Source organism: Tetrao urogallus (genome assembly GCF_951394365.1).
Source record: "Tetrao urogallus genome assembly, chromosome: 6".
NCBI lineage: Eukaryota > Metazoa > Chordata > Aves > Galliformes > Phasianidae > Tetrao > Tetrao urogallus.
Window position 1 is genome coordinate 13,871,850 of NC_136819.1, and position 15,036 is coordinate 13,886,885.

Consider the following 15,036-nt stretch of genomic DNA (forward strand, 5'->3'; position numbering starts at 1 on the left):
GGGGAGGGGGGGAGGAGGAGGAGGAGGAGAGGGCGGGGTGTTACCGGCGGCCGCGGTGCCACGCGCCGGACGCGCGCGGGAGGTGAGAGGGGTGCGCGCGGCGACGCGCGCGCGGGGCGGGCGCGCGTGGCGCGGCGCGTGCGGCCGCGGGGGCTCGCGAGCGGCGGCGGCGGCGGCGTTGATAAGCAGCGCGCGGGCCGCGCGGCCGCAGCAGAGGCGCGGAGCGGTGCTGGAAAGGAGACGGGGGTGGGCAGAGCGGCCCCCGCTCTTCTGCGATAGGGATTTCTGTTTGTGTTGGGTTCGTCTCCCACTTTTTTTTTTTTTTTTTTTTTTTTTTTTTTTGTTTTCCCCCCTGTTTTGTATTTTTTTTAAAAAACTTTTTAATTTATTTTTCATTTGCGCTTTTTCAAACTCCCGTTTCGTTTGCATTTTAGTCCCACTTTTATTTGCGTTTTTTCTTTGCATTTCACATTCTTTTGGCGCCCGGCTCGCGCTTTCTGCATCCTTATTGCACATTTTTTTAAATCTCATTTTCATTTGCTTTCTACGCATTTTCCTTTGCATCTTACCCGCATTTTTTTTTTTTTTTTGCATTTTTTTTTTCTTGCACCTTACTCGCATTTTTATTTCCATCTCGCAGGTACTTTTTTTTTTTTTTCTTTTTAAGTAATTATTAATTTTTCTTTTTCCATTTTAATTCATCTCTCCGTTCCCGTTCCCCAACCGCTCCCGGCGCTGCCGCGCTCCCCATCCCCGCCGCCGTGGCCCGTCGGCGATGAACGGCGGTGCCCCGCCGCCGCCCCCCGCCGCCGCCTCACGCTGCCGCCGCCGCCCCGCCTCTCCGGAGCTGCTGCGCTGCAAACGCCGCTTGGCCTTCGCCTCCCTCTCGGGCAGCGGCACCGCGGCGGCGGCCGTGGCCCGGCGCAACGAGCGGGAGCGCAACCGCGTGCGGTTGGTCAACCTGGGCTTCGCCGCTCTGCGGCAGCACGTCCCCCACGGGACCGCCAGCAAGAAGCTGAGTAAGGTGGAGACGCTGCGCTCCGCCGTCGAGTACATCCGAGCGCTGCAGCGGCTCCTTGACGAGCACGACGCCGCCGCCGCTTTCCCCGACGGCCGAGCGGGCCGCTCTGCGGGGCGGGGGGCTGTCGGGGAAAGCGGCGGCGGCAGCGGCTATTCCTCCGCCTCGCCCTGTTCCTCCGAGGAGAGCAGCTACGAGCCGGTGCTCAGCCCCGAGGAGCAGGAACTGCTGGATTTCACCAGCTGGCTTGGGAGCTACTGAGCTGGTGGGAGGTGAGGTGGGCTTGGGGTACTGCGGCTTCCCAGCCCTTTAAGCTTGGGACGCTCACATAGTTGAAGTGGGCAATGGGATTGTCAGTGGGGCTGGGGTGGTCTATGGAGTTGAGTGATCTTGGAGTCATTGGGTGGCCAATGGGGTCAGACAGCCATCGGGATTGCCAGTAGGGTTGGGTTGACTGATGGCGGTTAAGCGATCATGGGGTTGTATTGTACAATGAGGCTGAGGTAGCCGGTGGGGTGGCTGATGGGGTTGGGTGACCAGTGGACTTGGGGTGGCCGATGAGATTGACTATGAGGTTGAGGTAGCCAGGGGTTTGATGTGGCGGATGGGATTGGGATTGCTGATCGGGTTGGGGTTGCCAATGGGGATTCAGGTGGCCAGTGGGGTTGCCAAAGACACTGGGGTTGCTGGTGGTGTTGAGGTGGCCGATAGGATTGAGCGGTCATGGGGTTGGAAGCTGAGGAGGCCGTTGGGGTTGGAGATGGAATAGACATGGGTTTTTACAATCTCTCCACAGCCATACCTTGATGCCTATGGTCTTCCGCAGCAGCCAGCAGTACCCTCCAAAATAAATCTCCCCCAGAAATTCTCAAGTTCCTCCTGGCTGCTTTCCTTGCTGGGCTGAAGTGCAATGGTGTCACGGCTCCGATGTCTGCTCTGGGGCTGCTGACGGACAAGCTTTTCACCCACTCCAGAGAATGGCTGTGCATCCCCTCGCAGCTACTTCCCATCAGCCTTTGGAAAGGGTGGAAAAAAGAAATGGAAACCACTTGATGCTTCCTTTTTTCTGGAGGGGGAGGGAATTTTTTTTATAATGTCAGATTCTATTTTATATGCAACTTGAACCGCCTATGGGAAGAGTGGTGTATGAAGACTTATTTTTGTATGAGAAACCTTGGGGAAAAGGGTTAAGGAGGTAGCTCTATTTTCAGTCCAGTTCCCTTGTTCTTGAACACTGCCAGCTGGAATGTTTGGGGAATATACACTGTTTAGATGAAAGGGTTTGTTTGTTTTTTCTTTCTCCAAACACTTTACTAAAGGACTGCAAAGTTTTGTTGCATCTCACTGTGGTGTCTGACTCTGCCTGGTGTGAAGGTTCACTTCTCTGAAAACTGAAGTTGTTTTGTTGTTTGTTTTTTTAAATGTATTGAAGGCATTTTTGTATGCACTTGCTAGGATTTCTTAAGTCGTACATATGCAGTTTTTAAAAAGAGTATCATATTTTATGTAAATTGACTTTATAAATAAAATTCTATTTATAAATGGATTCTGAGCTGCAAGGTGTATGTATCCACCAAGTTAACACCTGCCTGAGGACAGACAGCTCCCTGGGCTGTATGCACTTGCTAAAGGCAATGAGGAGCAGCGCAGCATCACGCCACACTTGCTTATTGCTACTTGTAGTGCTGCCCACTTAGCAAAGATGGGCCAGAGGGTAGAAACAGGTGGCTCCAGGGCTGGCAGCTCCTCTCCCAGGCGTGCAGGAGTTGCTGCAGGCAGCTCCTGGCCATCACTTCTGGGCTCACATTGAATACCTGCTTCAGAGGCAAGAAAAATTGCTGTGAGCCCAAACACAGCCACAAGAGCATGGAAACCTATGGCAGAGGCTGTTACTTCCCTTCAGTAGCTCCAGTGAATGCTATTAGTGGTGTGAAACAGGCTGGCCTGTAGAATTTGCTGAGCTAAGACAAGACAGAATGGGTTATTAAAATTGACCCACTTTGCAAGAAACTGTATGTGTAAACCTTAAGTAATGCAAAGGTGGAATTTCCACCACTAAATTTTGAGAGGTACAGTCACTCTCAAGCTCCAAATTCAGTAATTACAGTGGGTGCTTTGCAATCAGATCTACAAATGTATTCTACATACATAATGCCATCTCAAGAGCAAAAAAAAAAAAAAAAAAAAAAAAAAAAAAACCAAGGGAAAATACAGGCTCTAACAGCAGGATAGCATTAGGAGCTGCAGACAAGGAGCCATACTAAGGGAGAGCTGCTGTGCTTACGGCCTGTTCCCCAACCAAGGCTGCTGTAACAAGCTGTCCCTTGGGAAGGCCCTGGGAATTGAAGTGCTCAGTGAATCTGTTGCTGAGGTTCTCCCCCATGCAGCTCACCAACAGCCCCTGAGATGGCAGGGAGGCTGTCAGCTGGCCTGGGCTTAACTCATCTGTTGCACCTGGAGGAGCACCTGATTGGGATGGGGGGGAACAGGGGTTTGGTGTTGGCTTAAGGGCTTCATCCTCACAGAGTACATCTAAAAATGCAGTCAGACATTTAGGCTGGAAAGCTCTGAGGTCAAACCTCATGCAGATCCCATGTGCTTATTCTCAGCCTAAGCCAATGGCTAACCCCTTTTCCAAATGAATTAGGAAGCAGGACTGCTGTGTTTGCCTTCACAAGTTTCCCATTCCAACAGAAGGCATTTGTGTGGATGATTTTACTACGGGCTTGGCAGCTGTTTTCCTTCTTCAGAAGCACTGATTATTTCAGTATTTCCAATAGCAACGTTTGGCTTCAAGTCAAGACACTCCCAGCATCCTTACAAGGGTCAGCAGATCACCCAAACTACTGTTGCAGCAACACAAGAGTGGCATCAACTGTAACAGTGTTAGCAAGAAGTTAGCCACAAACAGTCATCATTTAAGTGATATTGACTTTAGGATAAGAGATTCTACAAGCTCACCCCTGGGCCTCTCTGCTCTGTGTGTGCAAACTGTCAGAGTGAAGGCATGGGGACAAGAGCATTCTGCCCATGAGAGTCACCTGTGCAGAGTCTCCACAAGCACATCATTTCTCCTAAGGGATATAGCTAGGGATTCAGTGCCCAAAACAGAAGCTCCAAGGCAGACACAAACCCAACTCTCAGGCCCAGAGCTGCAGGAGGATCAGGCAGGAGAATTGTGTTGAGGAATCAGAATTAGTGGGAAAGAGTAGGCAGTAGCAACCTAGGGTCACCAGGGAGCACAGGCTTGTCAGTGTGTAGCTACAAAACACTTCTGCAAGCCTCTTGTTTACACCCATTGACACAGCTACACATGTACAAAACCAGTGAGGAAACAAGACCTGAGCAGTTAGCTCACAGCTCCAGTTACTCAGACCCACAGCCCATGCTGGCCTCCTCCGTGTGGTCTTTGGTGTTTGTAAATTGCTTTTTAACCTGCCCCCAGCCCATCTCACACACACACCACCAAAACAGCTCGACCTTCCCATCTTCCCACCCAGCAGTTCCCACATCACAGATGCACTGATGAAGTGGAAATAAGTTGTGGGACCACGTTAAGATGGGCAGCCCCTTCCCCAGACTTCAGTAACCCTTCTGTTTTCAACCACCTCCCCTGCTAGCATTTTGAGGTACTCAGGTCAAAGCTACACTTGTTTTACCCAGCACTTCCTTGCAACAAAGCACACTTCATTTCACTGCAGGGGTTAAATGGTGCTCCTCCTCCTCATGGGCAGCTCAAGGCTTAGCTCCATGGCTGCCCTACCCTGGAGCCTGCATGTTGAGAAATGAGTTGCTGCTTCTCTATCCAAGGTCTGAAGACAGGTTTTGCTCTTACCAGTGCTTTGTCTCTATCATACTAACTAGCTTTTTCCATCCTTCCTCCCCCCATATTCACGGAGGAGGTTTAAGCCTACACTGAAACACAAGCAGAAGAACAGAGAACTAGCCTTAACAAGGCATCTTCTAGACAGGGATCACTGTATACCTGCTGGGAGCATCACCAAAAGCATCATTCTCAAGAAATGCCCAGGCAGATGGTGTTCTCCAGCACCAGCAGGCAGGAAGAAACCAAGAGAAACATTCGATATCTGCCCAAGGTATCAGTGTTGATCTACAGTGAAGAAGAAACAGTCATGTAGAGAAACAGATGTAAGAGGACATGATCAACAGTGGCAGATACAGAAAGAGCAGCATTAGGATAGTCCTACTGACTTCAGTCAGCTCATCCTTCACATGGCATGCAGACAGAAGGAAAGAAAACACATTTGAACCTCAACCACATAAATGCTTTTTTTCCTTTTTGTGGGTAGACCTAGGATCAGAGGCATAAACAGTAGAAAAGAAGAAAGTGTTGATAATAGTATTGTTGGCTACCAGAACCAGGGCAGTGCTGAAAGCTCGGACCTTGGAATATCCAGCTTACTGCTGCAGAAACCTGCCTTCTCTCCATCCCCTTTCATCTCCTGGCCTCAGCCCCACTGCTTTAAACTTCCAGTACAATGGTTACCCAGTCACCAGACCCAGTAAACTGTGCTTGCTTTTTAAGTTTGGCTTTTCATATATATATATTTTTTTTTTTACAAAGGGGAAGAAAAACCAACACAGAGAAGCATGATAGCCCCAAGGGGAATTTTCTGTTAAAGCCACTGCCAAAAGAATGACCAACTTGTAAGTGAGATGTTGACACTTTTATAACACTGCAAATATCTTGTTTTAGAGTAAAACACTTCAAGTAGTGTGTTGTTTTTTTTTTTTTTTACTTTAAAGAAATAGATTTTGTCAGGATATTAAATACTAGGAGGAAACATTGCAATACTCAACACATTCTCTCTTCTTGCCATTTCCCCATTTCATACACACAACTCCATCAAGATTTCACAAAGGAGCCCCAGTCCCTATAGCAGAACAATGCATGCAAAGAACAGACGAAACTTACTAGGCAAATAAAACCTAGTGCAGAAGAATGCACAAACATAATAGTTCTCTTACCAACACACAGAGACCTCCCCCCTAGTTCTCAGCATCAGTTTGACTCCACCAAGGGCTTGATTATATCAAATGGAAGCCAACTGGTTTGAGTGCAAGCACCTGCTTCCTTTGGTGAAGCACCTGTGTGCCATTCCCTGATGAAGGGGCTCTGCACTTATCCCTGTCTCTTCTTCTGGCCTAGGAAACACGTGGCACCAGAGTAGGTGTGCAGCACATGCTGCATTTGGGTCTGATTTAAATGGAGATGAGGATGCTCTGTACCAACTCCTTGCCCAATTCCCCCCAAACCCTCTCCAGCAGCAATGATGGCTGTCCCACCGCTGCATCCCCACGTGCTGCAGAGATCTAGGGCAGCACAGGGGTTTACACCCTTCAGTCTTTGGTCTCACTGCAGGACAGTCAGTAAACAGGGGTGAGAGCAGAGAGGCTTTTGAAGTGGGGAGACCACAAAGCTCATTTAGGATGCACACACCACTGAAAAACCCCAACCACCAGACAGTAATAACTTCAAACCAGTGCTGACTGGAGTTGAAAACAGAGATGTATGGGCAGAAAAAGAGCACCTAAGCCAAGTACAGAAGTGGTGTAAACTGAATATGACTCTGTTTATGATGCTGGAGAGAGCTAATGGTTGCCGGCAGGCAAGTCTTGCTGTTAAAGAAAATCACACACCTTTCAAGTCTAGCAGAAATCATGATGAACCACCTCTGTGCAGTGCAATCAGGTGGAGAGAGCAAGGCTGGTATCCACGTCCTACATATCACATGGCCAGTTGGACTATACTGTGAAGTCAGGATCCTTAGTGGCAGCTGGGGTGCCAGAAGGGTAGATGGACTTGGTGTGGGACACTGCGTGCAAACTGTTTGCTTTTGCTGCCTTTGGGGAGCAAGTGAACTGAACAACCTCCTGCTGCCTTCTCAGCCTGATTTCTCACTCCCTGGTGAAGCAGCATCACCATTGCAACACTGCATCCTTCCCTTGGTAGCATCACTGTATGCCATACAGTAACCTGTAATAAGCTTCCCACTAAGTTCTGAGCAATATGGAAACTATTAGTTTGCCAGAACTGACTAAGTTATTTATTGAGAATAGAGTGGGGAATTTGTTGCTGCTTGCTTTCCCCTTGTAATTTATGGTCTGAACTGAGACTTTATTTTTGAGCAGAAGATGCTCAACAGCTCCAAGCCTGTTCTGCATCAGCCACCATGCACAGCTGCATCCTGTGCTCCTGCAGCCCAGCAAGATGAGGTGGTCCAGCCACAGAGACTGCGTCAGCAATGGAGTACTCATAAACCAATCACTTTAGCTCACTACTACAGCTGCTCCTACAAGGTGCAAGGATCAGATCTGTTGATTGAACCTGATGATCCTGAAGGTCTTTTCCAGTCTAGATGATCCTATGATTCTATGACTCAAGACACGAGGACTTTGGACCTCATTCCTTACCTGGAGTCTGGAAACATCAGGAATTTTCAAGCTGGGACTTGCTTGGTGCAATGGACTCCAACAGCACAGCCTTTCCAATGGCAAGAATTTCCCCCAACAGAGCTGGGGTCAGCTGCAGAGAAGTGGAGGGATGCATGGGGATTCTTGTCCCAAAACTACTTCAGCCACTGGGATAGAGTGGATATTCTGAATTTACATTCCTAAAGCAGCATGGAATGGGATCCATCCGGCAGAATAGCCCTAAGCATCTCCTGCCCCCTACAAAGACTTTTTCCTCTGTTCTTTTGCCTTCAATATCCCCCCCCCAACTCACCTTTAAATTAATGTTACATCTTGTTCCGCTCTGCTTTTTTCTTAGAAAAAGAGATGGAACCGGGAGGTGGAGGGCAGTATGGGGTGCAAAAGAAGGGAAGAAAATGGAAAGAAGGGAAGAAAGTGAGAGGAAAGGAGGGTGAGGATGGGGCAGGATGGCCTCTGGCTGCCATACATTGGGCTGAGCCCTATCCATCTAAATAAAGGGACTGTCCTGACTGTGTCCCAGCTGGAAGAGGTTTTGTTGTATTTTGGGTTTTGAGTTGTCCCTCCCCTCCCCCCTTCCCCCCTTCTTTCATCCAAACCACATCAAAGTGCCCTGTATCCCCCAGGCCTTTCTGCTCCATCCCTGGAGGCACAATGTCCCCTCTTGTGGCCACCCCGAGGCAACTTTTCCTACCTCCTTCCTCTCATCCTGATGTAAATAAACCCCATGGAGAGCGAGGCAAGGAATAGAGTGGGACAGATGTGCCATCCGACCTACCCCAGCAAAGTAGTGATGGCATGATTATGGGGAGGATGTAAGAGGGTGGCATGTGCTCAGGGGTGGGTTCACTTGCTCCATGCCCTACAGCAAGTTGGGGTGGAGTGATTCAGAGAGATTTTGCAAATTTTGCCCCAAAAAAAGAGTGTGGCTGCTTTTCCAAGCCTGCACGTGTCCCTGAGAAATCCAAAAGCACAGAGGCATGATACAGCCCGTAACCTATGAAATCCTAAAGCCTTCGTTCTGTGTGTTTGATGCTGTCCAAAACAGAGGAGACCTCTCCACCCCAAAGTCCTTGTCTGCCAGTTTCAAATACTTCTTTGGACGCTCAAGGTGATACAGTCAGATCCTAAATTAGCCTCTTATAATCTAAATTGAATGTAGACACAGAAAATCCCCTGCTTTCTGATGTTTCTGGTTACACAATAACCCTGGCTCTCCTCCTCAGAGGAGTGAAATGGCAGGATTTTGAAATTCCTTGTTGGTTCATGTTTGCATATAAATGCTGATTTTATCTTTTCTGTACACAAAGTAAACACAAAGCTGTTTTACAATAATGTTGCCGTTGAAACATGCACTCGGGATGGCAAAACAACCCTGACTTAGATATGTTTCCAGGCCCAAGGACCGTTCTTTCACAAGAAGAAGCCACCTTCTCCGAGATGCCCACCTCCCCCTTGTCCTGTTGGTTTGGTTCAACACTCAGCTTTCATCAGGCAGGAATAATATTCAGAAGTAGAAGTGAAGTGGTGATGGTAAAAAGATGTTGGTTGTCCCAGGCCAGCAAGGATGGAGCTGAAGTGTTCCATAGACCCCTGTGAGATATGCACTAAGACGTCAGTGCCCAGCTCCACTGAAATTTGGCAGTGATGGCACTCACTTTAAGAGAGTGGATGTTGCAGAAACTCCATCCCAAAATTAACTACCTCTGGTGGAAGAGGCACTCTTAGGTGTGACAGGAGATGATAAAAATCCAGAACAAACATCCCCCTTCGGCCATTCTGGAGTGTGGTGTCTGCTCCAAGTTAGTCACTTGACTAGTCATTGGTGTTAATAGCCCACAAAGACCAAAGCTGTCTTTCTGCTTGCTGCAGAATGATTATTTGACAGGTAGATCACCCCTGGGTGATGCCCGTCCCTCCTGGAGGCTGTAGGTGGGTCTGTGGTGAGCAGATTCATCACTTGTAGCCAGCTTAGGTGGTCACGGGTTGATGAGTTGCCTCCTGCCCTATATACTTGAGTGCTCTGGGAGGCTGAAGCACTTATATTGAAGAAGTCACCTCTAAAATAGCACACATTCAGCCCAAAGTTCACTGAAGTCCAGACTGACATAGCTTTCAGTGGATTTTGTGTCAGGCCTGTTGAAATGCATGAGGCTGTATGAAATGAACCCTTCTTTGCTGATATTCTCTGTACCTGTTCTACAACACAGGATCTAATAAAAAAAAAGCCCACAGTCTCTATCCCTGACCAACAAACCTTCACCTTTAAATGGTAATAATTGCATCCAAAGAAAACTGGGCAGCACTTTGTTCATGTCCAAGCGGTCACATATGATTCAAACCATTCTATGTTTGTCACTGCAGGAGAAAAACTTGAAAATGCCATCATTTCCTATGTCCTTAAGATGCTCTTGTTGGAATCAGTGGGAGAAGTCCATAGTAAGAAGCCTGCTGGCATGGCCACCTGAGAAAGACTCATGAGTCGGCAGTGGAAAGCATGGATCGCTCCTGTAACACAGAGGTTAAATCACAGCACATCACAGCTCTTGCTGTCATTTGCATCCAGATAATTAATACCAATGCAAATTTCATTACTATGGGCAGAGCCTGTCCGGAAGTCTGAGCATCAGGCAGGACCAGAGTAAAACAAAGTGTATTGAGTTGTCAGAAATTGTAGAAAATGCATAGGTATCCAGGCTGTAAATGCATGAGGTCCTCACCTGACCTTGCTTGGGTGGCTTTTACTGCCTACATCATTCCTATAGCAAACTCAAATGGGTTTCAGTCCATAAAGAGGATGGGAACTCTATTAATTGCCTCCTGGCTGTGAGGCAAATCCAACTTCACCTCTCCCTGAACCTTCCTCCCGCCAGAATCCCAAATCCTGGTCCCTCCTGAAAGCCTAGAGATTTTCCAAGGGCTGGAGAGTCCTGCCCCTGTCAGCTTCCTTGTCTGCATGGCGAGGCACACGTCTCCCTACAAAAAGCCCTATGATATGCATCCTCTATAGGCTCTAGGTGTCACCGCATCCATCTGGCATGCCCTCCATGTCCCTGTAGCTCCTGCGTCATCTCCGGCCTCGCCAGGCAGTGATTAGTGGTGCCCATCAATCAGTAAAGAACGTGGCGGGTGGTTTGTGATTAACCTTGGGGGACCTTGTCCTCCTGCCACCTCGTTCCTCCGGAGCCCCCCCTCAGGTTATCTGTGAAATGAGGCAGGATGCACTGGAGCCCTGGAGGACAGCTCTCCTGTTCTTTTCTTATGGAAATGGAGAGGTCCCCACTGCTCCTTTGAAGTTTGCTCTGCAGGGGTAAAAAAAAAAAAAAAAAAAAATCCAACAAAAAAAACCAGGCACCATGTTTTCCTCCATAAAGCAGGGAACAAGGTTTGGGAAACTTCGGGTTAGTGGAAAGTTTTCTTTTGAGAAGAGAAAGTGTCAAACCTTGGGGCAATTAATACAGAGGACAGAACTGTGTTGGATACCTTCCTGGCCATGCTTGTGCCTGGGTGGCATTAGGACACCCTGCATGTGCTGGACCAACACAGCACAAAGTACAGTTCTTGCTTTCCAATAGTGATGATAGTGATTTCTTAATTGGTTACAGTGCCATTTAATAGCATTATCATTATCCAGCACTGGTTGGAGAGACTAAGCTCTGGCAGGTGGGAAGCACTTCTGCTTTCCCTCCTCTAACTAGCCTTAGCACTCACTCATTTGCTTATAATCACCAAGGGGCTTTGCTGATAAGAAATAAAGCCCTAAGTGCTCCCATTCCAGACTCATGGGGCTCTATTTGGTCTCGTCCCTTGCTGATAAGCATGCAAATCAACAAACGGACTGCAATTAATATCCAAATCCCTTTCAAGAGATGCCCTTGAGCACTTCAGAGCTGGGTTGTACTAAATATTTGTCTCTTATTTGAATGGACACAAAGAACATTTGGAACTGCGTTGTTCATATATAAACACATGCAGTTGGTCTTGCACGGAGCACAGAAGCCTCGACCTGCCTGGGGCAAAGCCCTGGCTGCTCCGGGCTTTGTAAGTTGGGTGCTTGGGCTGAGGAATACCCCAGGCTCCCCAGTTCCCTTCCAGTGGGATAAGCAAAGGGTAGATGTTGTACTGGGGGACATGGTTAGTGGGCATGGTGGGGATGGGCTGACGATCAGACTAGATGATCTAAGTGGTCTTTTCCAGCCCTATTGATTCTGTGATTCAAAGTTGAATGTGCAGGAGACCTTAAGGGATGGGCACGCATTGAAACCACCATATTTACAACTGCTGAAGCCCAATCAGCTGGGAGAGACCCCCAGGGTCATAGGCACCTCAACCGGTTGGCTAAGCACTAATCCCACCTCAAGGGCTGAAGAAGCGAGGTCAGGCTCCACTGCAGCACCCGTGGAGGTAGGGCAAGGCAGGGAGCGAGTGCGGCTATTAAGATCTCCCTTCAAATGTTATTAAATAATATTTTGCTGCTGCAGCACGACAGGTGTGGAGGCGCAGGCAGGTAAACACAGCCTGGAGCAGGGCAGCCCGCCAAGTCTGTTTCCTTACATAAATCTCTCCACTTCAAGGTATGCAATTAATCCCGGCTCCAGCCTCCGTTCACCACAGACCTTCTTTGTACACATGATGCATTAATCACCACAAAAGACTTTTGCATTTCTGCTATTGCTCCTGCTTTGCAGGCCGGCTAGTGCAAATAAATTGAAGGACCAGCAGAAAGCCCAGGACATGGTGGTAAAGGTAGGTTGGTGGCAGCATCTGTGACCAGGCATGAAGATCAGCATGCATGTGTATGTGTGTGTGCATGCCCGTGTGTATGCATGCACATTTGTGTGCACATCTCTCTGCCACACTATGGCATTGTCACAGCCCATCTGAGCCTGATTCTCCCAGCAGATCCCCTGCTGCATGCTCCCTGGAAACAGTGGATGTTAATAAGTAACAGCTCCCCACCCAAAGTTTTATAGGGGCGATTACAAGAAGTTCTCATTAAAAAAAGAACACAAGAGTACAGCAGATCCCCATCAGGAAGCCTGAGCCTGCAAGAACCTGCATGTATGTTTGCACCCTGGTGTGGCCGCAGCCCTATCTCCTGCATCTTGATGGAGCAGGAGGGCACGGCTGGCGCAGCCTGCCCACCCCATGCCAGTCCCAACACCAGCTTCCCCGTTTCAGCAAGCCCAAACCCTTCATGCTGCCCATGCCCAACCTGGGCTCAGCTTTACTGAAAAGTCACTGTGGTATACAGCAGGATACAGCTTGGACCTAAAGCCCTCTTGGCCTCGTGATACAGTCTGTGCTCAGGTGTCAAGAGCCACCTGTTCCCCCTTATATTCCCCATTTTGCTTTCCACAGTGCACGCTATGGGTGTTTTACATTCCTTCATGCATTAGCAGAAACAAGACTCCAGGAATGGATTCTCAGCTATGACCTCTCTGGTCCTTAAATTTTCATTGAAACCCCATAGTGGAGCAGAGTTTGATGGAGTTGCAAATCATCAGTCTGGTGCTGTCCCTGCCTGTCTGTTTGTTCTCACCTCTGAGCATGACTGTTCCTCTGCTCTCATCCCTCACATCTCCTCCTCCCCAGCTGTTTTTGGAAGGTGCTCAGGGCCTTGAATTTACCTGGCTTTACTGTCAACATGTACTGCCCTATAAATCATTACTGCAGAGGCAAGGACTTCAGCTCAGATTGGGTCCGTGGGGAGGGATTTGGTGGGAAAGCAGAGGAAAATGGGAGCAGATGGCTTGTGTGTGCCCAGAGCACTCCTATCTCCAAGGCCTTGTAAAAATTACGGATGCTCTTCTTCAAAGCAGTGGAGGTCAGAGCACAGAGAAGGCAAATGCCCACCCTGCTCCTGCTGGGATGCTTTTCATCCCCATCTGCTTGTAGAGGGTCAAGGGCTGAGCCTTCCTCCTCCTGATAATGAGGGTTGTGAGCAAGGCTGGGGCTCGCTGTGTGCCTCCAACTGCCTGATTTGGCTTGGCTGATGGCCGTGCAGCGTTGAGCACAGCCAACGTGATGTCTGTGGGGAATACATCTGTGCAACATGGCTGGGTGGTGGGGGCAGGGGGTGACTGTGATGGGATAGAGGCTTCTCAGCTGCCCGATGGCCAAAGATATCCTGTTCCAGTCCTGCAGGCTGCTCAGTGCCACTGCTTGCCCAAAAGCCTTTCTTGTGCTTCTTGTACTCCTCTGGCTCTAGTGTTTGTCCCTGGATTCTGCCTCTCCTCACTTCCATCAAGGCAAAGAAAGCCACTGGGCTTCTCCAGCTGCAATTTCCATTTCTGTGGCCTTTTTCTTGGATGAGAGATAGACTGCAAGGTGCTGATTCAAAGCCGTTTTGTCAGAGCTAAAGCAGAAAACAGGCTTTCCCATTTGCAGAGGGAAGATGTGTCCATCCTACCACGGCAGGCAGGGCATGGTTTGAAGGCAGTTCCGATGAGATAGCCACTCACCCTGAGATAAAGCTGCTGAAGACCGATGTTAATTAAACAGAGAGAACATTTTTGTTTCAGCATGTTTATTAATTGCTATTATGACTATTCATAATTTACATTGCAGTAATGCCTACAGGTCTGAATTAGCCGCATGGAGTCATTATGCTGCATGGTGAGCAAGCACACACATGGGCAGAGATAACCTGCCAAAAGGTTGCATGGTCAGCATAGCTTTTCATCCCCTAGTCCACCAATGGGACCATCCATGGTGACTCCATCAGGGAAGACCTGCAGAACTCATCCCAGCTCTGGAAAGGACCCTTATTTACCTTATCACTAATTTTTTGCCAAAGGCATGAGTAGCTAAGGGTGCCACGTCATAAAGCAATGTATTCTCTGCTCAGGTTGTTTTTCACTGCATTGTCATGCAGAGGCCACATAGAAGGAGAAGCAGGAAAAACACGGATATATAAATTTTAAAGGAATTTTTAAAGGAATAACCTGTTTGTTTGGCATGACCTTCTAGTGCCATTGCAAAGCTTGGGAGCCATGTGTCTTCCACCCAGATCTCCTGCTGCAAGATAAGTCTCTCCCTACTCTTCTGGGCATTGCTGATTAAAGAAGGGGAGTTTCCTCTGGTGCCTTGCTGATTCCAGCTTTATCTTCTCCCCTAGAACATGTCCTTCTGCCCCTGGCAACCCCCATCCCATGCAATTCCCCTTTTCTCTTTGGCCAAGTCTTCAAGTCAGGTGCAGGCCTTTGGACAACTGTATAGTGAGGTCACCTTGAAAAAAAATCTTGAGAATGGGAATTTTTCTGATTCTAGAAAGGAGAATTGTACTGACCCTCCTCATACCAGATATCTCCATGGCCCAGCTTTCCAATGACCTCCTTGGAAAGAGGAGAACATCTGTCACTGGAGAAGGGGAAGAAGCAGGAATCACTGTAACATCAGCTTTTACTGGCAGAGGACAGGCTGGAGGGAGGCCCTGGCCCCTGGGCATGGTGTTTGTTATTCTGTGCTTGTCCACTGCCCCAGCAGGACAGTAGCTCCCAGCACAGATGCATCTGGGGCAGTGGGCAATGCTGGGGACTCCAGCAGCCAGCCAGGCTCCCCGC

The 15,036-nt window shown here is 48.7% G+C and overlaps 1 protein-coding gene across 1 annotated transcript; it reads left to right on the plus strand.

Annotated features, from left to right (window-relative positions):
* Positions 1-775: 775 nt before the first annotated feature.
* ASCL2 (achaete-scute family bHLH transcription factor 2) lies at positions 776-1,279 on the plus strand (the record flags this gene model as incomplete). Its single annotated transcript, XM_079536854.1, has 1 exon — positions 776-1,279. The coding sequence occupies one exon, from the start codon at positions 776-778 to the stop codon at positions 1,277-1,279; it is 504 nt and encodes a 167-aa protein (XP_079392980.1).
* Positions 1,280-15,036: the final 13,757 nt, after the last annotated feature.